Source organism: Pelobates fuscus, chromosome 11 (assembly GCF_036172605.1).
Source record: "Pelobates fuscus isolate aPelFus1 chromosome 11, aPelFus1.pri, whole genome shotgun sequence".
NCBI lineage: Eukaryota > Metazoa > Chordata > Amphibia > Anura > Pelobatidae > Pelobates > Pelobates fuscus.
In genome coordinates, this window is record NC_086327.1 from 92468319 (window position 1) to 92494245 (window position 25927).

Below are 25927 nucleotides of genomic sequence, written 5' to 3' on the forward strand. Positions count from 1 at the left end.
AAGACCCCAACCTATGATTCCCCTATGATCCCAGCCATGAGCATCGGGTGGGGGACTTTCAATTAAATAATAAAAAGTGGAGAGATCATTGTCCACCCCCTCCCCCACCCATGACCAGTAAGTGGGTGGCTACTTAATAAAAAAACATGAGGTCATCCTAACATCCTAATATTACATTAACATCCTATTTATTAAACGAGGGGATGATCTAGAAGCTTTTGATTGAAATTTTTTTTTTTTTTTACTATTTTTAAAAAAAAAAAATCTTTATTTTTGTCATGCAGGTTTGTACATAGTAGGTTGAAACGCCACAACAGCGTACAGGTTATTTACATGTCAAACAGTGGCATGAGTAGAAGCACGGTTTATATTATAATGCATTTACAAGTGTAGTAATGTTAACCTATGGTATGTTAAATGTTAGGTAGGAACAAATATCTTGTGCGGCGTATCGAGTTGGGGCCTACAGGCCTTTCGACTAAACTCAAAGGTTTCCGCTCAGGTTGGTAAGTGTGTGCTCGTGAAGATTTTAAAATCACGGCTAAGTTGCCGTGGTGTGACCGCTCTGTCTGGTCGTTGACCCGGTGGTTAATTATATGCGCAGTTAAACGTAGTGAGTGTATGAGGATTGTGTGGGTTACCAGGCTATTGCTTGTGCTCAATGTTAAATATGTTTAGGCTGTTGGAAATTATTCGTTTTGCGCACGCTAGCTACGAGTGGGTCATCTGACTAACCATGAGAGGCCAGGTGAGCACATGTATGCTTTCGTGGTGATGCAATATCTGTTGTTTAGACTATAAAAATGTAAAAAACATAAAAATGTAAAAAACAATGAAAAATTAAAAAAAAAAGGAATACAAAACCTGTATACATATATATATATATATAGTTGAGAAAAAATATAAAACGAAACACATGTATAAAAAGTATAGGCAATGTCACCACATTGGGGCCGAAGCCCGAAGGGTATTGTAGTATGCTTGGAAAAAAACGTCCCCGTGTAGCTGTGGTAGATGAGGGTCCCGGTCTAAGGTGTTTGTGAGTGAAGTGGGCTTCGTTTGTGGGGGTTAACGTCCCAGTGTGTGAGATGAAAAAACCTTGGCAGTTTATTCAGGTGTCGGCTGCATCTTCGAATGCGTCGGTCATTCGTCTGGGAATAAATTCCGCTGCGCCGGCTGTGCCCCAAGTCAATGGGTTCTTGGTTCGTTCTGTAGGCCTTTGCAGTGATAATGAGTACGTGGGGAGATCCAGCTGTCCCAATATCGCTGGTGCTTCTTGCATGTGTCGTGCTGTGAGTGTGATGTTGCCCTTGGTAATCAGCAAGGTGTGGGCAGGGCCCCAGCGGTATTGTTTATGGCGATCTCGCAGTAGGGAAGTTAGCTGTTGTAGGGTCCTTCTCCATGCCAGCATTGCCCCTGAAAGATCCGCATAGAAGGAGAGAGTCATCTCTTCGAAAAGGTAAGTTGAGTGGTTTCTGGTGGCCGCCAGTACTGCGGATCTGTCCTTTAAGGTCTGGAATTGCAGGACTACGTCTCGTGTGGCTGCGGTAGGGGCTTTGGCGGGCTTAGGGATACAGAATATGCCGTCGAGTACTATGGCCTTGGCTACCTTTGGAGTCAATAGGGCCGTGAGGAGCCGCCGAATGACATGTGGCAGCTCCGTATCAGGTACGTTGTCATCGATGCCCCTAACCTTGAGGTGTTTTAGGTGGCGTTTATCTTCGAGCTCGGCAAATTTTAGGTCGTTTTGACTAGATTGTTGTTTCAGCTCCTGTACCTCCTTTTGTAGCTTTTGGATTTGGCTGGCGTGGGTGCTTGAGGTGCCTTCCACGGCTCCTAGTCGCCCTGTTAGGCCCCGCAGTGTGTCCCTAATCGAGGCAACATCCGCCGAGATATTGCTATGGTGTTCTGCCATAAGCTCCCTGATGGCCTCCATGCTCACTGGCGTGGGTGCTGCGGCTGGGGGCGGCTGTTCCCGATCGGGCTGGCGGTGAGTTATGCCTTGCCAGGGAGAGCTCCCCTCCATCTTCATCCGACGTCTCTGCATAGAAATCAGACCATCCGCCGTGCAAGGACGCCATATTGGAGTTCGAGGCTCATCGGGCCTGTCGCCACATCTCGTCGATGTTCATGCCCATCGTGGGCTTTTCGGGCTTGAGTTTTTTATTTTTCCTCCCCATTGGGCTCGTGTTGGCGTTGTGATCCCCCTAGGGTGGTTTCGACCCTTAGAAGGGGGTTATTTGTGGGTTTTTCCCGTTGATAGCTCGGAGCTTAGCCGGCGTGCGACCGTTCTCCTCAGTAGCTAGGCGTCGCCTCTCTTTTTTTTACTATTTTAATGTTAAATGAGTTGGTGTTAACAAGCAGCTGATAAATAATTTTTTTTCCAATGTATATTTTTTATTTGTCGGAATAAACACATGAAGTTCATACAAAAAGGAGACATCAACATCAGATGCAAGAATTACAGAGCATAATACAGAAATGTGAGACAAGGATTCGTAAACCAAATTTCTTCTCTTAGGCCATAACATATCAAAATAAGGCATATTGGTACATCAAGAGAGTATGGAGACCATGAACTTCTAGCCCTATGCAACATTAACAAAGCGCATTAACAACCAAAGTAATATGCGTAGAACCTGCTGTGGTTTCGACCATAGTCACAATACTGGACATAACACGCAGTGGCAATTGACACTTGTTTGTACTAGAACAGCAAGAGCAGATATACAGTAGGTAACATAACAGCCTCAAGGTGAGGTGATATTGCGCCTACTGTGTTTTGCCATACCAATTTACTGAGGAGATGTTTTGCAATCGTGATCTCATAATTTAGTACATAGATAACAACCTTTATAATGCTCTTATGAATAGGATGAACTTCGAAGGTAAAGTTACCAACTTAATTTTATAGATAGGAAGGGAGGTGGAGGGGGGGGGGGGGGAATTTGCAAAGTTATATGTTACCAGAGTTAACAATAAGGTAATTAATGGATGTTAACTGCAATCGCATCCCAGTTGTGCCATAGTTTACAGAACGTTGGGTTGTTACCTCTGTGAGCCCACTCTTTTTCAAAGATATAGGTGTTGTGGACCCTATTTACGACCTCCTGAATATTGGGGCATGCTGGAGTTTTCCAGTGGGCAGCTATGCTTAATTTGGCAGCCACAAGGATATTGAGTGCCGCTGCTCTTGATGGGAAGCTGTGTAATATGGGAGACAGGTGGAGGAGAAAGGTAGCTGGAGAGAGCGGAAGAGTGTGGGTATTAAGTGCTGTGATTAATTTTTGGATTTGTAACCAGTAGGTGCCTAGGGCTTTACATTCCCAAAATATATGCAACAAAGTACCGTTTGGGTCGGCACATCTCCAGCAACAACCTGTTGAGCCAACATATATCATCCTTAGTCTAGATGGGGTCATGTACCACCTCATTAGCACTTTGAAGTACGCTTCCCAATGTGTAACACATTTTGACGATTTTTTGGTGTATGCTATTGCGTCAACCCAGGTAGTCAGAGGAAAAGTTTCACCTAGGTCTCTTTCCCAGCGGAGCATATAAGGCAGTTTTACTTCGCCTCCATCATTATTCACCGCCAGTGATGCATAGCAGAGGGAGAGGGGTTTTAGGGTAGGTGACTTTATGTGGGCATTGAAGCAAATACGCCCTAGTTTACACATGTTTAAAGAGCTAACATATTGAACAGACCTAGATTGTAATATGTGTTTGACCCTCAAGTACATAAAGAGATCCCCTGAAGGTAAAGCAAAAGACTTTTGTAGAGTAGGGAAGGGGTTTAAGCCCTTGATTGAGTATAGTGAATGCACATGGGTTATGCCTTTAGAGACCCAATGCTGCATAGGTAAGTCAGGAGATATGACCGTAAGAGCCTGTATGGGAGCAATGAACAACAATTCCGGGCTTGGACATATCAGGGGGCTCCAGGCCTTCCATGATTTAAGTAAAAATTTAGATGCCGATAGCATACCTTGTGAGCTATGGAATGTGTTTGACCAAAGATTATGTGACATTTGTTGCAGGTCGCCACATTTTTCTTCTAAGTGAAGCCAAACTGGGCTGGTTTTGAGTGTTATAATATTGACACCTTGTGCTAGTACCGTTGCTATATAATAGTTTTTAATATTGGGTATATTCAGACCACCTCTTTCCATAGGGAGCCACAACGATCTAAAAGAGATTCTTGGAGGTTTTTTTTTCCAAACATGAGCGTTTAGAAGTTTCTGAAACCGTTTTAATAGAGCATTTGGGAGAGCTATGGGCAACGTCCGAAACATGTATAATATGATGGGTATTACCATCATTTTAAGTGATGTGATCCTGCCTAGCCAGGATACATTGGCCTTATCCCACGTATCAACTTGCTTTGAAAGTTTTGAGAGGGCCACTAAATGATTTTCCAAAATTGTTTGTTTCTGGGTGTTTGCTATTTTGACTCCTAGATAGGATATCGAGGTTTTACGCCATTCAAAGGGAAATTGTGCCTTAAGACCATCGACTGTTTTGGACTCTAGATTGAACGGGAGGATTTGTGTTTTAGTGATGTTATTTTTATAATACGAAATTCTACCATATGTTTTCAGAGTGTTTACAACGTAAGGGACTGATTTGGACGGGTCCGTGAGGAATAGCATGATATCATCCGCAAAAAGTGCGATCTTTTTCTCCCCAGCTGGCGTGGGAAGACCTGGAATGAAGATGTCTTTTTTGATAAGTCTAACCAATGGTTCCAGACACAGAATAAAAATATGGGGCGATAGTGGACAGCCTTGTCTGGTACCATTTTTTATTGAGAAACTCCGTGAGGTAAATCCTGAATTGAAGACCTTAGCGGAGGGCGAGGAGTAAAGGGCCTTTATGCTTGTAATGAAACTGCTTGAGAATTTGAACGCTGAAAGTGTACGTACCATATAAGACCAATTTAGGCGGTCAAAAGCCTTTTCAGCGTCCAAGGCCATAAAGACCCCATTTATTCTATTTTTGAATGCCCATTCTAGCAGATCCATGCAATATCTTGTGTTGTCCCCCACTTGTTTACCCGGTACGAAACCTGCTTGTTCTATGGAAACTAAGTCGGGCAGGAGGGGTTTCAATCTGTTGGCTATTAGTTTTGCGTATAACTTGACATCTGCGTTTAGAAGGGAAATGGGGCGCAGGTTACTACAAATCGTTGGCGGTTTGTTTGGTTTGGGTAGTGTGATGATGAATGCTTCTAGCATTTCTCGTGGAAATACTCCCGATTTTTGAATAGAGTTGAATGTTTGCGTGAGATGGGGAATCAGTTGTGGTGCCATTTTAATGTAATAATAATTTGAGAGCCCATCAGGGCCCGGGGCCTTGTGTTTTGGAAGGGAACGTATTGTAGTTGCTACTTCCTCTTCTGTGAATGGTGCACTCAGTAGGTCATTTTGCTGTTGTGTAACTTGTGGAAGTTCTACCTGTGTTAAGTAACTTTCAATTTCATCTAGATTGGGCGTATGAGTGTCTGTATTTGTCTGTAAATTATAGAGATCCTCATAGTAATAGGATAATTCATCCACTATTTTGTTAGGGTTATAAATTTTTGAGTTTGTTTTAGAAGTGATGTAGGGAATTTTCGTTTGGAGGTATTTAGTCTTCAATTTGTTCGCTAACAATTTGCCTGCTTTGTTTCCCATATGGTAATAATGTTGTTGCAGTTTACGTGCATTGTTATTATATTCTTGCGCGTGCAATTTGCGGAGATCCTCTTGGGTCTTGGTAATTTGTTTAGATAGGGATTTAGAGGGAGCGGACTTATTGCTATTTTCCAAAGATGCCAGTTTCTGAGTTAAAGCAGTAAGCGTTGTTCGGAAATGTTTTTTCTGTTGGGATCCTAATTTTATAAATTCCCCTCTAATGACCGCTTTATGGGCAAGCCATACTGTTTCGATAGAAGTGTCCCCAGTGGAGTTGACTGAGAAGTAGTTTTCCAGGTCAGTGGCAATAGAGTTTCGATTTTTTGGGCACTCTAGTATGGACTCGTTAAGTCTCCATTTGCCCCGGCCTTTAGCGGGGTAAGGGACTCCAATAACGGTTTCTATAGGGGCATGGTCAGACCATGAACGTTGACCTATCGTTTGAGATTTTAGATGCGGTAATGTGGATTTATCTATTAAACAAAGGTCTATGCGAGTGTATGTAGCGTGGACGTGTGAGAGATATGTGTAATCTCTAGCTGCGGGATATAGGTTCCTCCAAGAATCATATAGGTCAGCTGAGTGAAGCAGGCGCGAGACCAGTTTACTTGTGTGAATGGATGTTTTGTTAGGGGGCTTGTTTTGAATACGTTGTGAGTCTAGCTGTGGATCTAGTGTGCAGTTAAAGTCACCACAGATTATTAAGTGGCCTTGTTTAAGGCGGGATATTTTATGAAGGGCTTTTTTTATAAATGAGTACTGAGCTACGTTCGGTGCATAGAGGGAGACAAGAGTTAGTTGAATACCATTTAACTCGCCGACTAGAACCAACAACCTGCCCGCTGGATCAATATATTGGTTTTGTAAAGTAAATGCCCAGTCTGAGTGGAAAAGGATAGCTACTCCTTTGGTTTTGTTGGGTGCTTGCGCATGGTAGCTGACAGGGTAAACCTTCGAGTAAAGTTTAGGTGAGTTCGCATTTTGAAAATGAGTTTCCTGCAAACACACTACAGCTGCTTTTGAGGCGTGCATATCTTTTAGTACCTGCCGCCTTTTAGCGGGGTTATTCAGACCCTTAACATTGATAGACAAAATTTTCATATCATCTTGAGACATAATGATGTATTAGATGTAACTCTAATAATAAGGTTCTTACTAATGTGGGAGAGGTCAATGCTCCTAGCGCATGCATTTTGTTATTTTTCCAAATTAATTTTCCTGTAAGGTCTGGTAAGTGCCTAGAAAACTTTGCTGGCGATTTATGGGTAGGTGGGGGAGGGGGGATAAAAAACTGGGAATAAAACGAACTAAAGTATGTACAGCACTCTCCGTTAAGGAGGAGATATTTGACGGCCATATAGAGAACACCTGGGAGTGAACTCAAGAGGTGGCCTGAAAAGGTGGGGAAACGTGGAGCTCCTACCATCCTGATAGGGTGTAACTCAGTTGTTTAGAAAAGCGTGAAAACTTGTGGACCAATACTAAAAATAAAGGATATTACCATAGGCATGGAAAACTTTGCATACAATCAGCAGTTAATAGTGAAACATAAAATAACGGCATAACTATACAGTGGTAAAGAGCTGTTACTACCAATGTTGCGCCACGACACCTCCTAAGAAGTGTAATAGCGCTTTGTACTGCGCCGGTACGTTCTCTTTCGATACCGTTAGGACCCATAAGGTGTAAGGGGGATTTTACGTAGTCACTGGGACTATTATAGCTGGGTGCTTTACTAGAGAAAACAATGTAAAATTGAAACATGTTAGGCGTCTCCCGGATCGGCCTAGAGGCTGAAACACCCCACTCAAGAGAAGAGACGTTGAGCATAAAGAATAAAGTGAATTACAGCTATTGCTCTGGAAACGATAAATCCTATGACATTATTAATTTGGTAGATTTAACCAGTTTGCAAGTGGACATTTATACCGGCGATGCATTCAATTACATTTTGTAGCAGTCAAGTAAGCGTATAAAATCGCCATATTAGTGATGACAGTTGCAATGGTATCTATACGTGATATAACCAACATTATAGTGGCGTACCTCAAAGGGATGTATAGGGGGCTTACATTAGGGACCGAAATAACGTATGAATGTGCGACAGACATGCATTGACGTGCCTCAAATTTTTTTTTTTTTTTTAGAGCGGTTAGGTAGTTAGGTAGTTACCGATCTCGCTAGCGGGTCCGGTATAGGAAGGCTAACGGTGTACATAAATAACATACTTAACACATATTGTTGACATATATTACAACATCATACCCATCCTTGCCCATCAAAATACCAATCGAAAGGCAAAAGGTAGTTCATTTCTGTGTTGAATTTGCTCCCGCCATGTGCCAGTCCGCACGAATTTTCTTCGGAGAAACTCCTCTATGTGCCATGCTCTCACCTTCCGTGTTGCGCCATAGTCCCCATTCTGAGAGGGCCTTCATACCTTCACTTGGATCAGTAAAAATCCGGGTAGAACCCTGTCTCCATACGATCAATTTCGTCGGGTATCCCCACTTATAATTCACATTGTTGTTGCGTAGCGTCTTGGTGATGGTGACAAACTCTCTCCGTTTTGCCATGGTGGCAGCTGATAAATCCGCAAATAAGGCAATGTTTGAATGTGGGTCCGGGAGGGTCGACAATTTCCGTGCTGCTGATAACAAAGCTTCTTTGTGAGCATAATAGTGGAATTTGACTATTACGTCTCTGGGTACCTCTGTTGACAGCCGTGATGGACGTGGAAGTCTGTGCATGCGGTCATAGGCCCATGCAGAGTCTGGCAAAGCAGGAACTAAGGCCTTGCATAGAGAAAGCACGACTTGAGGGAGAGCATCTTGGGAGACATCATCCGGGATCCCCCGAAATCTGATATTTTGCCTCCTTGATCTGTCCTCCAGGTCAGCCATTTTCAGCTTTAGGGATTCATTTTCTTCTGAGAGAGATTGAAGTTTGTCCACAACTTCATTGTGTGCGTTGCAGAGATCTCCCGTTTTGTTTTCGAGATGGCTCGTCCGGTCTCCCAGGCTCGCAATTTCCCTGCGTAGATCGCTATCTATGCGGTGAAAATCTGCCGTAATCGTCTGATAAATAATTTTTAAAAATGTCTAGCAATTAACCCTCTCATCCCTGGCAGCTAAGTGCTTTTACTCTTTTGTATCTGTTTTGTCCTTTGATCTTCAATTATTATTATTTATTATTATTTTAATATTTATATAGGGCCATCAGATTCCGTAGCGCTGTACAATGGGTGGACTAACAGACATGTAATTGTAACCAGACAACTGGACGTACAGGTACTTTTAACTTGTGTGCAGTAATCACTAGACTTGAAACTCTGCACATAAAGACTGCAAGCACAGTGTCCGCTTCGAATTGCTAGCGTTGTCATGGTACTTGAAGTAACCCTTTAAGTTTGCTTGAGTTTATTGTTCATATTTATGGACTAAAGTTGATAAACAGAAACCATTCACCTTGTTTAAAAAGTCTTTGCATTTGACATCAAAGAATATAAAGGTCTGGGAATGTTTTTTAGAAATATCCGAAGGCCAAGGTAGGCTTTCTAGTGAGGACATGAAGGCTTGGGATAGATTTTTAGAAAGGAGTTGAAAGCCTGGGAAGGGTTTTTGGAGGGAAATGGAGAGTTGGGTAGAATTTGAGTTGTGCTTGGAAGGCTTTTATGGAGCCGTTCATTAGCTTGGTAACATCTCTAGACATTATTAGCTCTGTGGAGGCCTTTTAAAAAGATTTAGGAATGAGTTCTTATTGAGGTGTCAGAGGTCTGGAAAAGTGTTAGAGCTGATTCAGTTGTCTTGAGGGGAGTTAGAGGCCTCGTAGGAATTTTTAGAGAGCCTCTAGTAAGCCCGTGAAGGGCTGTAGAGGGATGTGTTATGGAGCAGAGCAGATACATGGATACATTCTATCCCATCTGTTCCATTGCTGACCCAGGCTTGTGCTGGTCTCGTGCCGGAGAATTCCCCTGGCAATGATCACAGGCTGTTCCAGAGATGGACAAACGGTTATTACTAATCTCCTAACAATAGACTCATCATCAAGAAGGATTACACCAGGGGATGTTCTATTATTTGAGCTTTTAACACTAAATCCTGAGCCGCGTGTTACATAGTATTGTTTGTATTAAACAGAGAGCTTCGGATATCACATTCTTGATATTCCATTCAGTAAAAATCCAACAGACTTATTCACTAAATACTATATTTTACTGAGTTAAATGTGAGGTTAAACAGCCAATTTGGAAAAATTGTCTAGACCAATTATCACGGCTCGGCTATTTCAGTTGTAGTTTATCACAATTTAATGTTTAAAAAGTGTGGAATGAAATTTATTTATTTTTTAAATTAAAAGGATGACAAATATCTTACCTTTAGTGACTTTTACCTGCCACTACTTCTGGAGTGATAGTTACTTTTTGTATCATTTAATTTCTGTCAGCCTAATCTCTACATTTATCCAAATGGCATTTCTTTGTAAGTCCTCTCAAAAGCTCTCAAAAGTGATCAGTATCTTATTGTCAACCCATTGTACAGCGCTACGGAATCTGATGGCGATATGTAAATAATAAAATAATAATAATAATTAACAACCTAACAGGGATCTTTATTAACAAGTTCACTCTGGTGATCCATATATCTGATATTATCCACCATATAGGCATCATAAAAAGTTTAAAAGGGTTTTAAAACTTTAGTTCAGTCTCATAGACCGATCATTTTTTTTTAGGATTATCTTCATATCTTGTTTCTCTTCACATAATGTTTTTATCATACGTTGTTCATTTTACATTCCCATTGTACAGCACTGAGGCATAGGTTGGTGCTATATAAAAAATTATAAAGAAAACAATATTTTTATTTTTATTTTTTTATGCTATATATTTGTAATTTAATGTACTTTATTTCTCATAAATACTACATAAAAAGTTTGATCACCAATCACCAATGATCATGTTCGTAGTTTTTCATGGCATCTATTATGTGTTCCAGTGCTCTATGTTTCACACAGTTTGCGAGAATGGAAAACTCTGTTTTCTAACAATGAAAGGCAGCTCTTGCTGGCTGTTGGACTTTTAATTGTAAACTGCTGGGGCTTCTTTCTCACACAGTTTAAGTAAATCTCGCAAAGGGGTAAATTGAGTGTCAAGCCAAATTAATCACCTGGCACAAATCATTCTCACAATATTCCCACATATCCTTTCCCTGGGAACCAGCAAAATGCAGGCCAGCACAATGCATCATGACAAAGACCTGTTGTATGTCCATGAGCCCAGATGGGTAGGGCAAGCTAACAATTTTTAACCATTTTGTGGACAGGAAGGTAGATGCTAAAATTAAAAAGGCACATCTACACAAACTCTAAATGGATAGGATAAACTCACAAAGAACCTACATAATGAGCTGTATAGTATACTACGATACACTTCATAAAAATACATATTTAAATTAACCCTTAATTCCCATTGCCGTGTCCCCAGGAAGTAGCAGATTACAATAAATGTAAATGCAGAGATCGTATTCTGTAACTATAACTTATGGCCTATATTACAAACTGGTGTCAGTAACCGGCCAACAGCATTTTCTGAATTTCAGCTGGAATTGTGCGACAATTAGCAAAATGATCAGAATCTGAATTTCAGTAATTTGTAGTGTGTGTGTGTGTGTTTGATGGTATTCAGACACACAGTTCAGTTGCACATGTATACTTGTCATGTTATTGATTGTGTTATGTTATATCTTAGTTACAGGGCTTGGTTGTCCTATACTTGATGTAACTGATTAATGAGGAGTTGTTCATTAACTTTGCTTGCAATCTTCATTTAAGGTCCTTTTAGTTGTTAATAAAATTGGGTTAACTCACCTTTGGAAAGATTTGGATTGCCAAAAGCTAAGAATTTAATGTACGAGATAGGGTATTTTTTTTTACTGAATTGATAAGGGCAAAAGTGATGTTGAAAAGTATGAGAACAGTGGAATTGGGATTGCTTTAAAATCACATGGCATTGGCAGCCATTAAATTGATAATAAATATTGAATATGATATTGTAATTATCCTTTGGGTCTGGGATGTACCCTTCATAATAACTCCATAAAATAATATTATCTTACAGAAAGGGGCCTTTTCCATTATAGGGTTAGCCCACGAGGTGTGTGTGCCTTTTCACAGTGAATCACTGAAATGGTCATGGTTGTTGGAGTAACCCTTTAAGACTCCTAATGATACAAAGTTATCTTAACTCAAATCAGTCATCTAAATAACCTTCAATTTGCATTATTAGCCTTCTCCACAGTATACTTTCACAACAGATTGACTAAAAATATATCTTATATCCCTGTATACCCTATACTAAACCTCCTGCAACATAACATAAATATAATATTGTATGTGATTGTGGGCCCTACAGAATATCTTACAGTAATATGATTATCGCACCTCAAATTCTATTGAACCATTCCTATACAATTTCATTCATAGATCTCACAAATAACCCTTAGAACAGCTTGTATAACATATTATTAAAGTTCCCAATAGTCCAACAACATTAATGCACAAAATCACATTTGACCGGTTAACAGTCCTTATAAATGTTTGCTCCAGGGTATAGACATTATAATATTTCTACTAAATAAACATCCAAAACTTCAACTTACCTGAGGACGATTACATAAGACAGAATTTGATGGCTTCTGGTAAAATGAAGGAATGAGAGAAGATTTTCAGAAATAAATACAGAATGATTTGTAGTCAACATGTAATAATATTATAATCCTTGTGTTACATTGTCATAGAATATTTCAAATATAGATAAAACAGACAATGACTCCCATAGATCAATTCCTGTAAAATAATATAGTCATACTACAAATTTAGTAAAACTCCAGTTTACACACTAAACATGTCTCATGTTCAACCTTTTATTATCATTGTATTGGTAAAGATTTTGGAAGGATACAATGAAACATTATCTAACAAATTATATATTAATATCATCATAACATATCAACATGGTTTTAGGAGCACTTGCAGAAGTAAAAAATAATAATAATTGAATGCTTGGGGGTAAAGAGCAGCTTTATGAAGCAGAAGTCTTTACATTTTTTTAAGGTTTTGATATTTCCAGATACAAAATATTTTTTAATATCAACAGAGAAAGTTGCTGTAAAGAGTACAATATCTAGACAGACAAAGACAAGGGTACTAAAGCGCTTGTATCTTTGTATTTTATCCCTTTGATGTAGTTATCAGTATTTCAAAGTTGATTTAAAATATAAGAGCCAAACAGATCACAGCAGGATTTAATTAGTCTAAGTATAATTTAAACACAATGTAACACCATGCAGTTAAATTCAACATTGAAAAACATAAAGTTATGCATTTGTTAAAATAAGCATGACCATTGTACCCAGAGGAATTGTTTACTGGAAAACATCTCTTGGAAAAACGATTGGCATTATTAATTCCCCTCAGACCTTACAGATGCTGGCAAGCTCAGGCTAGTTTGTTCTTTTCAGTATTCAAACAATGATTATGCCAGGGATCTACATATGGTATAACTCTTTAAAAATCCTTAGTTAGAGTTCATATTTTATATGTAGCTCAAATTTGAACACTATTTGTGGGCACAAATGATTCAGTTATGAGGATAGAAATACATTCTTGGTGAGTTATGGTGAGCCGACTACCAGGTTGCATTTATGCTAAAATACATAACTACATTTAATATCCTCCCTGATACACAAGTATGTCCCATCGAGGCCCCTACGCTCTGCCAAAGACCTACGTCTATCCTCTGTTTGTACTCCAACCTCTAATGCTTGCCTCCAGGATTTTTCCAGGGCTGCACCTTTTCTGTGGAACTCCCTTCCCTTCTCCGTAAGACTTTCACCCAGTCTCCACTCATTCAAAAAATCATTGAAAACCCACTTCTTCAAGAAAGCATATCAATTAAACTGTTAGCAGGTTTTTATCCCCCATTCCCCATGACTCCTATCCTGCAACTGTCAAAAATTACCTACTAAGCCCTCCGTGAATACTTTTCTAACAACCTACTTCGTACCCCTACTTTTACCCTTTGTATCACTATACCCCACTCCCTCTAGAATGTAAGCTCATTGAGCAGGGCCCTCCACTTCTCTGTTCCTGCACGTCCAGTTGTCTGGTTACAATTACATGTCTGTTAGTCCACCCACTGTACAGTGCTACGGAATCTGATGGCGCTATATAAATAATAAAATAATAATAATAATGTCAAAAGAAATAATATTCTACAACTCACTTTATGCATGCATATAAGCAGATCTTAGGACAGTATTTACAGATAGATTAAAGGTTTGTTACAGTTAGGGCAGTTATGATGTAGAATTTACTACCAATGTATGATGTTTTAAAAGATTCAATCCCACCTGCCTAAAATGATATATTTTTTTGTAGCAAATTCAGGTGCAAAGAGTTATTTTTTACAATAACTATAATAATGTTAATTAATGATAATTAATAATATATAATATTTTATTATATGGAATTGCCTTTGGAGAAAAGACAATTGCTTTTTTCCATTGACATGAAATTGAAAAAGTATAATATTATACAAGGGTTTTGTCTTCCTTTTGCTGAAAAAACAAAGGTAACCTTTAAAGAGCAGAACCTTTGTTAAACTAGAGAACACCATAAATATTAATATTCAACTATACATAACCCAATGGAACAGTCCCAATATAGTATTGATATATCGTATATGCGTAAGGAAAATTCACAAAAAAATACTGTTTTTTATAATTGCCCTCTAGAGCAATGGGTTTAATGTATTTGCACAACACATATTCAAAGGTAAGCAAAGCATAGGTTAGCAATTATTTGAGAAGATTATGGCTTGGCAAAAAAAATGTATTGGGAGAGCTCCCTTAATCCCCTTCCCTTGAGATGGTTACCTGATGCTAGAAGATACAGGATAATAATGTGTAGCGTAGCTTGGAAAGCCAAAAAAAATCTAATTACACCCAAAACAGATTAACCCACAATGTGCCAAGGGATTTAATGCGTCATAATGCAAAGGAAGCTGGCAATGAATTTTCAGACTAGTGGTCCCAATTAAAAAATGTATATTTAAAAAAAGGTTGTCAGATCACTATAATATTTAGGTTTGCAAAATGCACTCTTAACAGGTCCCTTCATGGTCATTGTTTTATTCAGCAGTACTCAATTTATTTTATTAACAAATAACTAATGATTTCTCTTTGACTTTTTAATAATGTTTTAAACCTTTGGATAGATGAGTTAACACGAAAAAAATAAAGTGTGAGCTTTTCATACCAATTGTGTCTTTTCTTTGACATATTATACAATAGGCAACTCCTCCCTTTAAATCTATTAATTTTGGTATAAAGGTATTGCATTGACTCTACCTGAATCTGTATTTAAAAAACAAACAACATTATTGTAGCCTAAATGCAACCTGGTAGCCAGCTCACCACAATTCACTGTTTAATAAATAAACCCCTCAATCTCAGGGTTCAAATTCTCTAACGTTTGATACATACTAAATATTTACTTTTAAAGGATGTCCTATTCATGTTCACAATATTCACAAAACATACGATCATATCATATTATCTATAAAACACAGGAACAGACTATATAGGCAAAATGCACAGATAATCTTTTTTTAAATATGACAGATGTATAAAAACCACTTACATGGTTTTTCACTAAATAGAGAATTCAAAGTGAATTTAAATTGAGTTTTAAATTTAAAAATAGTTGAATTGGAATAATTCTTTAACTCAGCTTTGATGTCACTTCAGCTAAATTGACTTAAATTTTAAATTCAAGGTGAATTCCCCTTTTACTGAATAACCCTGTGATAATACATTTTACTATCTGTTGCTAAATTTTTGAGAGAATTCATGCTCAAAGGAGACAGAGTACAAAGAATAGCCGTAAAAGTCGACTATATTGTTATATATGTTTAAATTACCAACATATTGTTTGCAAAATATATAAATTTATGTATTTTCATTAAAAAATATATATTTTCGTAATTTGTCAGTAAAAAACTAATCTTCAAGATATTTTTTGATAGAAAATCATTTTCTATAAATAACATGATTTAAAAGCAAATTTAGAGAGATACACATTTTCTCTCTCTTTGATTTGGTTAATTATCTATCTCTCGCTCTGCCCTGGCCTATATTGTTTTGTCTTTTTTTCTCTTTTTTTTCCCCTCTTGGTCCTGTCTAATGGATGGATGCAAAGATAGAAATGACTGAAACAACTCATGGGTCTTAGTATCCTCAGACTTTCTAAAATTCCCAAAACCTAGACAGGTCAACCTTTGTCACCTGATCCTAGTATCCACATTTGTCACCTGTCCTCCACCTTTTTGTGTCTCTAGTCTAAGGCTCCACCATTAGATCACCTGTCAGAACTCTACATGTATGCTACAGCCCACATGGCTCCTCTTACCCCCATTTGTGCAAATATGGCTCTTGTACTGCAGGTTTGGGACAGGTGAAAACAAGTGGAGGATGAAGCCAGTGAATAAAGGTTGAGGCTGTGAACATGGAATAAAGGATGATTCTGAGGACAGGGTACCATGAACGTTTTGAAGGGTAGAAACATGTGGAATTTGAATTTAAGGGACAAAGATGGAAGCTGAAAATAAGAGAGAAATTCTGAGATATTGAGAAGGTTAAAAAGGTTGAAGTCAGAAGGTAGAGGCTGAAAAGAAGAGACAGAAGAGATGAGAAAGTTAAAGACTGATTCTGATGTCAGGGGAACAATGTGGAGGCTGAAGAATAGTGACAAAGTTGGACACTGGAGATCAGGTGTAAAGCTGAAGGGTGAGATCAACAGACAGAGGAGATAGAATAAAGTCAGGTGACAAAGATATTGGCTGACAGGAGATGAATGTAGAGGGGAAAGGTGAGAAAGGTTAAGGATAGGAGACAATGGTTGATGGTGAAGCTAGGTGACAATGGTGGGGAATAAAAACAGGGACAAAGTCTGAGATTGGAGAAAGTGGAGAGCGTTGTAAACTGTAGCCAGGTAAGAAATAATAAGGGATGACAACGAACAAGTGACAAATCAGGAGACTGAAGACAGAGGACAAATTATGAGATTGAGAACAGGGGATAGAGGTGGAGAATGAAGTGAGGGAACAAACACAGGGATTGAGAACAGGGACAAAGGTGGAGTCTGGGGACAGGGAGGAAAGGTTGTAGCCAGGTGAGAATAAATAGGTGTAGACATGTGAGAAGAACCAACTGAGTCTGAAGACAGAGACAGCAGCTAGGTGACAAAGCTGTTATGGGACAGATGTAGAGAATCCAGGTGATAAATATGGAGTCTGGAGACATAGGTTAAAGGTTGAGGCAGGTGACAGGATGCAAAGGAGGAGACTAAAGACATGGTTAAAAGGCAGAGGATGAGGACAGGTGCAAAGGTGAAGGATGAGGTCATAATGCAAAATATGAGACTGGAGGCAGAAAGCAAAGGTGGAGGTAGGGTTCTGAGACTGAGGAAAGGTGGCAAATCTGGAGTAAGACAGGGGACAACGCTAAGAACAGGATACAAAGAGAGGCAAAAGAGGACATGGAATAGGGATGGCAGGTGAAAACATAGGAAGAGACTGACAATAGGAACAGAATTGTAAACTGAAAGGGTGGGGAAAATTAATAGCACTTACCTGTGTGTGCACTTACTGAGTTTCCGGATTGCTTGGCTAAGAGTCCTGTGTTGCTGGCTGTGTGGCTAGCTGGGATGGCTGGCTCTGTGCCTGGCTGGGAGAGATGGGTGGCTAGCTGGGATGGCTGGCTCTGTGCCTGGCTGGGAGAGATGGGTGGCTAGCTGGGATGGCTCGCTTTGTGTCTGGCTGGGAGAGCTGTGTGGCTGGCTAGCTGGGATGGATAGATCTGTGTCTGGCTAGCTGGGATGGCTCGCTCGGTGGCTGGCTAGCTGGGATGGCTCGCTCTGTGCCTGGCTGGGAGAGCTGCGTGGCTGGCTAGCTGGGATGGATAGATCTGTGTCTGGCTAGCTGGGACGGCTCGCTCGGTGGCTGGCTAGCTGGGATGGATAGCTCACGTTCTATGCCTGGCTGGGAGGGAGATCAGGTCACGTGCTCCGATCTCCGGCTGCTGATGAGAATTCTGTCTATAATTGGCGGCGCGTGCGGCTCGTGCCTCCTGGCTGTCTGGGATTAAACATACAGAGCAATGCGGGGCGACCACAGCCAGGGGATCACTAGCCACTGATAACTCAATTGGAGAATGTTTTTTTCCTGAAACCACACTATTTGCTTTTACCACTTAATTTACTACGATTCACTGTTAATACCTAAACCTACATGTATCCTCTTTCTATAACAATTCTCGTTCCTCCATCCCCCTGTGCCCTGTCTATGTAATGATCCCAATGGTACAGGAATTACACAGCATGGGACACAGCATTGGACACAGCATGCCATGTACATTCTACATACAGGATACCCTACTGATACAATACACAGTGTTCTAATACTTACTCGGTGTCCTCCGAGTTTCCCTTTAAAGCTGTATTTGGAGCAGGAGACATCAGCTCGATGAGATCCCTGTTCTCAGCCATGCGAAGCAGGACCCCCATCCTGTATATTGGGGTCCCAGGTCCGCGAGGAGGGGTGCCAGGTCTGTGGAGATATAAGAATATAGATAATACAGAGAAAGATAGGGAGCAATATGAGTTCAGTGATCTCCATGCCTGTCTGTCTAATATAGGAGACATGGTTAGATCATGTAAAAAGTGCTGTAACCCCTGCTTCCCCCCCCCCCCCCCCCCCCCCTCCACACACACAATTAACTCCCTCCCCCACACAATAATCATAGCACACATACAGACACAAAGATTCCCTTTGTTATTAGTTTAGCAGATGGGGTACCCACGCCAAAATGTGTGTATTTAAACAATTCAAATCCCAAAGAAAAAGATGCTTCTTTCGAATGAAGAAAGAGTTTAGGTGCTGATGAGAAGCCTGCAGGGAGGGGGGCGTATAATGAGTGGGGGAGGGAGGGGGGAGAGTGTGGCAGACGCGTGCAGACAGCTCACTCCTTGATCAGACCCAGTCTGACCATTAATTACATGAAATAACCGCCAATAAAACTTTATCTATCATAAAACTAATAGAAAGTGTTCTATCTATCTATCTATCTACCTGTATATCTGCCTGCCTGCCTGCCTGTCTGTCTATCTATCTACCTGTCTGTCTGTCTGTCGGTCTATCTGTCTATCTATCTGTCTATCTATCTGTCTATCTATCTAACTATCTGTCTGTCTTTCTGTTTGTCTGTCTGTCTGTCATTTGGAACAGGCACGGTGACTTGGTATAAATTTGATTTATCATTTCAATCTGTATTAAGCAAAAATGCGTTTTACAAATGAGTAAAATTGTTTCCATCTTTGCATATTGGGAAGTAGAGTTTTCTGTTTGGGATGCTTTTTTTGGTGTGTTTTGTTTTTTAAGATCTTATTTCTCATTACCAGAAAACCACAGGTGCATTTTCCTAAACATGAACCCCAAATGAAATAAAATAGCATTGTGTGTGTGTTGCTTGTTATGCTTATTTTTAAATACACCAACATGGTATGCCAATATCTTCCAAACACATTTAAAAGTAGAATTTCCGTATATCATCCACATATTTGACTGGTTAGTCTATAGCAAAACATATTGACATAAATAGCAGCCATGGATCGAATTATTTATAAAAGATACTATATTATATTTTTTTCTACATATGTATTGGATCTTGTGAATACCAGTAAATACCTTTTAAACAGTTATAGCTTTGCCAACCTTCATAGAAATATTATATATGATAAATAAGTACATCAACTCCCATTTTACATCCATGGGTCTGACTGATTGCTCCAACTAAATACTTCTAGTATGTGTAATAAACAAATGTAAAGGTTTCCTTAAAGAATAATCAAAACCAAAAACCTCACAGATTTACTTGTTCCAGATATAACTATTGCAGCAAGGTCCCCTAGGACAGTAAGTGGTTTGGGGGATTGCATTTAACAATTACTTGTAGCATCATGGGATAAGTGGAGCTGGGGATGCAGATGCTGTTTGTCAGATTTATATATAATAATTATTATTGTGGGGTCCATATAATTACAAGCCAAGCCAGGCTGATCTGTGGATGTCATAGGCCTGGTATTCCCCTACTCACTTAAACAAAGGCTGGCATATAGAATCCCACATCAGATACCTCTGCAATAGAACACAGGATCCCAGATGCTACTTTGTTACCCAAATGGGGTGTGTAAAGGTTATTGTGAGGCTGGAAAAAAAAAGTGTCATATGTTTCCAGATGGGGGACCCACGCTAATATTTGTTACAATATTCAAATCCCAACTGAAAATAGGAACATATAATACACAATGAGGGTTGGATGGTGAAAGAAGCCAGAAGGGGTTTTGAATCCGCATACAGAGGGATTGTCCAATCAGAAGCCAGGGATCAGGCCACTCCTACAAGTAGCTATGACAGCCCAGGACAGGTGCTGCTAGACGCCCTATACAGGTTATCAACTCAACATAGGAACCTCCATTTGCATATATTACAGGGAAGCACACCACATCTGTTCACTTTATGCTTTATACTAATTTTGCATCTTTGGGGATTAGAGCTTTGTCTGGGTTACAGCTTTATGTTTGACAAGATGTTGTTTTGTATTTTTTTTTTTAAGAACTTCTTTGTTAACCTCATTTCTGCTTGAAAGTTAAGCACTGATTAAATAAAATATTGCATATTGTACTATATTTTATTATTATTATTTTTTTTAATATATGCATCCAAACTGAGGTGTTATTTTATGCTACACACTTAAAAGCTCACAATTAGATTATTCATTGGACTTCTGTATATTTTTCAAATCGTTCTGTTTCAATGTTAAAATCACTGACCTGTAGAATGGATATTAAAGGTCTCCTATATAACCTTATTTTAATTCTATATGTTCCTATTAGGGTAACGAATTCCCATGTATAAGTAATTTACTATAAGATTTACCCTGGTACTTTGGATGCCTAATTTTCACAAATCAAATATATGTGTGCATGTATATTTTAGTCTGTCTGTCTGTCTGTCTGTCTGTCTATCTATACACAAATATACAAAAAAACAACTATACACAAATACTACATACATACCCAATATAACCACATTAAATAATGAATACCATATATAAAAAGGACATAAAAAGGATGGATAAAGATATCCATGAATCGTGTATGTGGGAGAAAATATATTTTGCTTTTAGACATGAATTTGTTTATAAAACTGAGTAATAATGTTTTATTAAACATAAACATTAAAAAATCAAAAGATCTATTTCAATAATACAATTGATAAATTCATTTTCCAGTATAAATTCACAATATACGATATTATACGTTGTACAATTCATACATTGTATATGTTTCAGGAGTTTGCATTTCCTTTGTCTCATTAAAAATAATAATTATGGACAATGTTTGGTGATGTCAGTGCTTGGGTAGTTGGCATTAGCTTGGGGATAAAGTGATTGGGACAGTAGTTTTGCATACAAGTGAGAATCACAGTTACCTGCCCTGAGCAGATGGCTTGTGGGAGGAGACACAGGACTCCCTTGGGGCTTCTACGAGTTCCACAATGCTTCCAATGGGCGGGGCTTGAGCTCGAAGATTCCATATAAATAGCAGCACAGAGGCTGAGATCCCACACTACCTCTTACTGCCTGTGGAATCAGGATCTCTGTATCTGAACCATGGCTCCCCACATTACAATGAGTGACTCTCTTCAGAGCTTCCAGACCAAACCAGACAAGAAGAACAGAGATTCCAGTGAGATGAGAAAGGTGAGCTCAGACATTTACTAAGGATCTCTTTCCAATGTGTGCTATTAGTGTGCATGAGATATACCAATCTAAAATCATGGGATGTTAACAAGAATTCTTCCTTATTTTCCAGACTCTAAAACCTCTCATGGAGAAACGGAGGAGAGCTAGAATTAACGAAAGTCTCAACCAACTGAAAACTCTGATCCTGCCTTTAATTGGAAAAGATGTAAGTGTCTTATTTAATCATTATATTATTAAATATATACCCTGCTATAGAGGAGGTTTTGGAGGAAATATTGTTATAGGTATATACAATAATTTAATTACATTAATTATCGTGCTCAACAAAGTGTTATAGCAACATAAAAGCTAATAGATGGGATAGTTCAACGAAAAAAATAAATATTTTATTTTGAATTCTTCATTTAGAATAGTTTGAAATGCACTGATTTAGTGAGATTGAAGACCTGATAGGCTTTTGAAATAAAATATATGACATTCTTTATAGACGTGTATTGGATGTTAATTTATTTTCCATGGGTGTATCAGTGTAAATATCATTTGTTGAGAGAAAGGCTGACAATTCGAATATTTTATTAACCATGTGCATTGTCTTTATTTTTTTCAGAATTCCAAATACTCCAAACTGGAGAAGGCTGATATATTGGAAATGACTGTGAGATTTCTGAAGGATATCCACCCAGCACAGGCACAAAGTAAGTAGATTTATTCAGTTTATACAATGCCTTGGCACCCAGACTGTTACAATCCCTCTCCCTCCATGTTAATAGCTCACCTTTTAGAAATCTTGCACAGAATTTATAGTCTATAAACCCTTGGTTTAACCCCACTCTCCCCTGTCTGCCTTGCTCTGGTACTCTGCTATTTATTTAGATGTGTCATTTAACCTCCTGTTCTTGTTTTCCAGAATCTGCAGAACGATACAAAGAAGGATACAGAGCCTGCATAGATCGCCTAGGCGATATCCTTAGTAAATCCAGCGTATTGAATGCAGAGACCAGCAGCCGTCTTTTGGATCACCTACAAAGGAGTCCAGATTTGTGCTGCAGAGACTGTAATAAGTCGCCCAGTCCCAAGCACAGCAGCCCCAGAATCGTGTTACATCTCAGTCCCAGGACAGCTGAGCTCTACCCCCCATCCCTTCTTCACCAGCCACCAAACCAGAGACAGGTCCAGATCCCGATCCCACCTCAACCCACCAGCGACAACATCTGGAGACCCTGGTGATCAGTTATCAGAATGGACTTATTATCCCCACCCCCCCAGCACCCTGACTGTTACTATGTAGCCAGAGATTGACATTAATGCACAGCGCTCCTTGTCTACCAAGCATGTTTTATAAATATGTTACATTGTATCTTATAGGTAGGGTGAACAGCACCTAAACAGTTAAATCAAAGTATTCATTGTCGCCAATGAGCCCAGGAACAATAGAGCAATTAATAGCCATTACAAGCAATCCAACGTGCATTTCCTGAACTATGTCTTTAATGTTAACTATTTCGGTGCTGGGGCGATGATCCCATTTGGATTTTACGTGTTCAGTGGGATTTTTAAGCAATATATTGCGACCAATGTGTTAATCCTGATAGGGGTTAAATAATCTAGGGTAAAATATGTGAACCCTGCTAAACCCAAAGGGTTTTTAGACAGTATGCGAATTGCATTAATTAATTTAACCTTCTAGTTGCCGAATCTGCAGCAATTAATTGATACTTTACCTCACAGTTCTAGGAACAAAAGGGGTTAAAGGACAGGGCTATGTGCAATATATTTTCCCTTTTCTTTATTTTCTGTATATATTCTGTTTTTGTTTTCGCGGGCACATTTTGTGAATTTTGATACAAATATATATATTTTATAAAATAAATGTTTTACGTTACAAATTGAGTTGTGTTTTAATTTCTATATCCACATGCAGTAGCCTCGCTGGTTAATACATACCAAACGAAAGAAAGAGTACTCACTAGTAATACACTAGGGGGCTTAGCAAATGTGTTTTCACTGCTGGGTTAGACTTTATATTAAAAATTAATCAGCAGAGTCTTATCATGCAAACTACAGCTTCTACATTGGGTATTTAATAAAACAAAAAAAAAAAAATAATCATAAACTAATAGTATAGAAAGATTCACAGAGTATATACAAAGCTCAACTATATATATATAAATACAGGGCCCCCAAACCGTTATTGAGAGACAGACAGACAGACACACACACGCACCCCCCCCCCCCCCCCCCCCCAACCAGGATTATTGATTAATCATTTGATTGTAGGGGATTCACTAAGAAATTGCAATTTTTAGGGCAACATAGCAGAATTTGATCAGATATATCTTCATTACTGGTATTTTTGTTTAACATTTGCAGTCTAGATACTCATTGCGAAACCCATGTTTAAATATGTAAAAGAGTTCATTCACTTTGTTGAATAAATCTACATATACCCTTGTATCAATAAGTACAGATTTCACACAGCGATAACACTATGTACATATCCATCTATCAATATGAATTCAAAAAGAAATAACAATATGTACATATCCATCTATCAATATGAATTCAAAAAGATATAACAATATGTACATATCCATCTATCAATATGTACATGGAGAGAGTTAGCAATGTACTCCTCTAATAATATACAAATTGCTTGCACTTACATATATATATATATACAATCATCCATTAATAGGTACAGTATTCACATAGAGATATTTATCAATATACACATGTCAATTTATTAATATTAAACACCTGTTTGGTGAGGAAGCTACCAAGAACACAGAGAGTCAGATTCCCATTCATATAAATAATGTATATCCACGATTGATAGATAGATATATAGAGGATAGATAGATAGATAGATAGATAGATAGATAGATAGATAGATAATGGATAGATATAGATAGATAGACAATGGATATATAGATAGATAGATAGAAATATATAGATAGATAGATAGAGATAGATATAGAAATAGATATAAATATATAGATAGATAGATAGATATAGAAATAGATAGATAGATAGATAGAGATATAAATAAATAGATAGATAATGGATAGATAGAGAAGATAGATAGAGATAGAAATAAATAGATAGATAGATAATGGATAGATAGAGATAGAAATAGATAGATAGATAATGGATAGATAGATAGATAATGGATAGATAGAGATAGATAGATAGATATTTTTTGGTGGTCGTGTGGTGGCTTGCTTTAATTCCTCAACATTACAGTGTTGCAATGAGCCAGCTGCATCTGAATAGAGGGATTTATTTACATAGAGTGAATCGGGTTAAAAAAGGCAGTAACCAGGAACTCCTCATTGCTTGTTTCCATGATGTTTGTATAACGCATTTAAGCAAGTTATAAAGATGTCACATCAGGAAAGTGGGTCAAAGGGGGACATTTATCAAAGTGATTAGAAAAATGACCTGTATTTTTGCTATTCAAAATGGTCTAAAACAGGGGTGCCCAAAAGGTAGATCCCCAGATGTTTTAAAACTACAGCGTCCATGATGCTTTGTAATTCTAAAGACATTCTAAAGGCATGCAAAGCATCATGGCAGTTGTAGTCCTACAACATCTGGGGTTATACCTTTTGGGCACCCTTGGTGTAAAAAGTGTGAGCTCTTATGTTATGTTAAGGAGTAGTTAGTGATTGTGGTATGGAAAAATAAAAATGGTATTGTAACAGATGCCCTGTTCCTGGAGTTTAATTTTGCTTTGCCTGGATCGGTGTGCGAACAGATTTGCCCTATGAATATGGCCCCTGGAATAAAGTGTGGTTAAAGACACTGTTTGTGCCTTTTGGACTTGGACAGTAACACTTCGAACTCCCGAAGTGGTTCGAAGCGGCATTTCGAACTCCCGAACTCTCAAAGCCATTTGAAACTGCATTCGAACATGTGGCAGCAGCCATCTTAAGTCGCGAGTACAATGAGTGGTGTTTGGTCATCAAGTTCATGGAACTCAAATCGGACACGCAACGGCATGAACACTGCTAAATATTTACCTTCCATGGATGTTCGGCTATTCGAATGGCGTTCGGTAAGAATAACCTCCCGAGCGAGAGACATAACCTCCCAAAGCTATACGTTCTGTATTTTGCATTTTACTTTGAATCCCCGAAGTAGACAGACCGCACAGTCTAATTCTCTGGAACTGTTTTGGGCATGTGACTTCCATAAAATTCCCGAACCCTTGAACTGATCTAGGTGATTTTTGAATATGCTGGTCACCCAGATCAGGGCTATCAAGGTATGTAACATTTGTGGGGATATTATGTGTTTTGGGGTACTTTGGGGTTTTGTAAAAATATGTGTCTTTTGCGCCTGGAGATAATTGAGTTGATACAGTAA

At 38.8% G+C, this 25927-nt stretch overlaps 2 protein-coding genes across 2 annotated transcripts in view; both read left to right on the forward strand.

The window, feature by feature from the left end:
- GPR153 (G protein-coupled receptor 153) overlaps window positions 1-25927 on the forward strand; it is a 506259-nt gene that overhangs the window by 65567 nt on the left and 414765 nt on the right. The window lies entirely within an intron of this gene.
- HES2 (hes family bHLH transcription factor 2) lies at window positions 21435-23396 on the forward strand. The gene is made up of 4 exons (XM_063435433.1): window positions 21435-21556; window positions 21669-21764; window positions 22167-22254; window positions 22467-23396. The coding sequence occupies exons 1-4, from the start codon at window positions 21467-21469 to the stop codon at window positions 22784-22786; spliced, it is 594 nt and encodes a 197-aa protein (XP_063291503.1). The 5' UTR covers window positions 21435-21466; the 3' UTR covers window positions 22787-23396.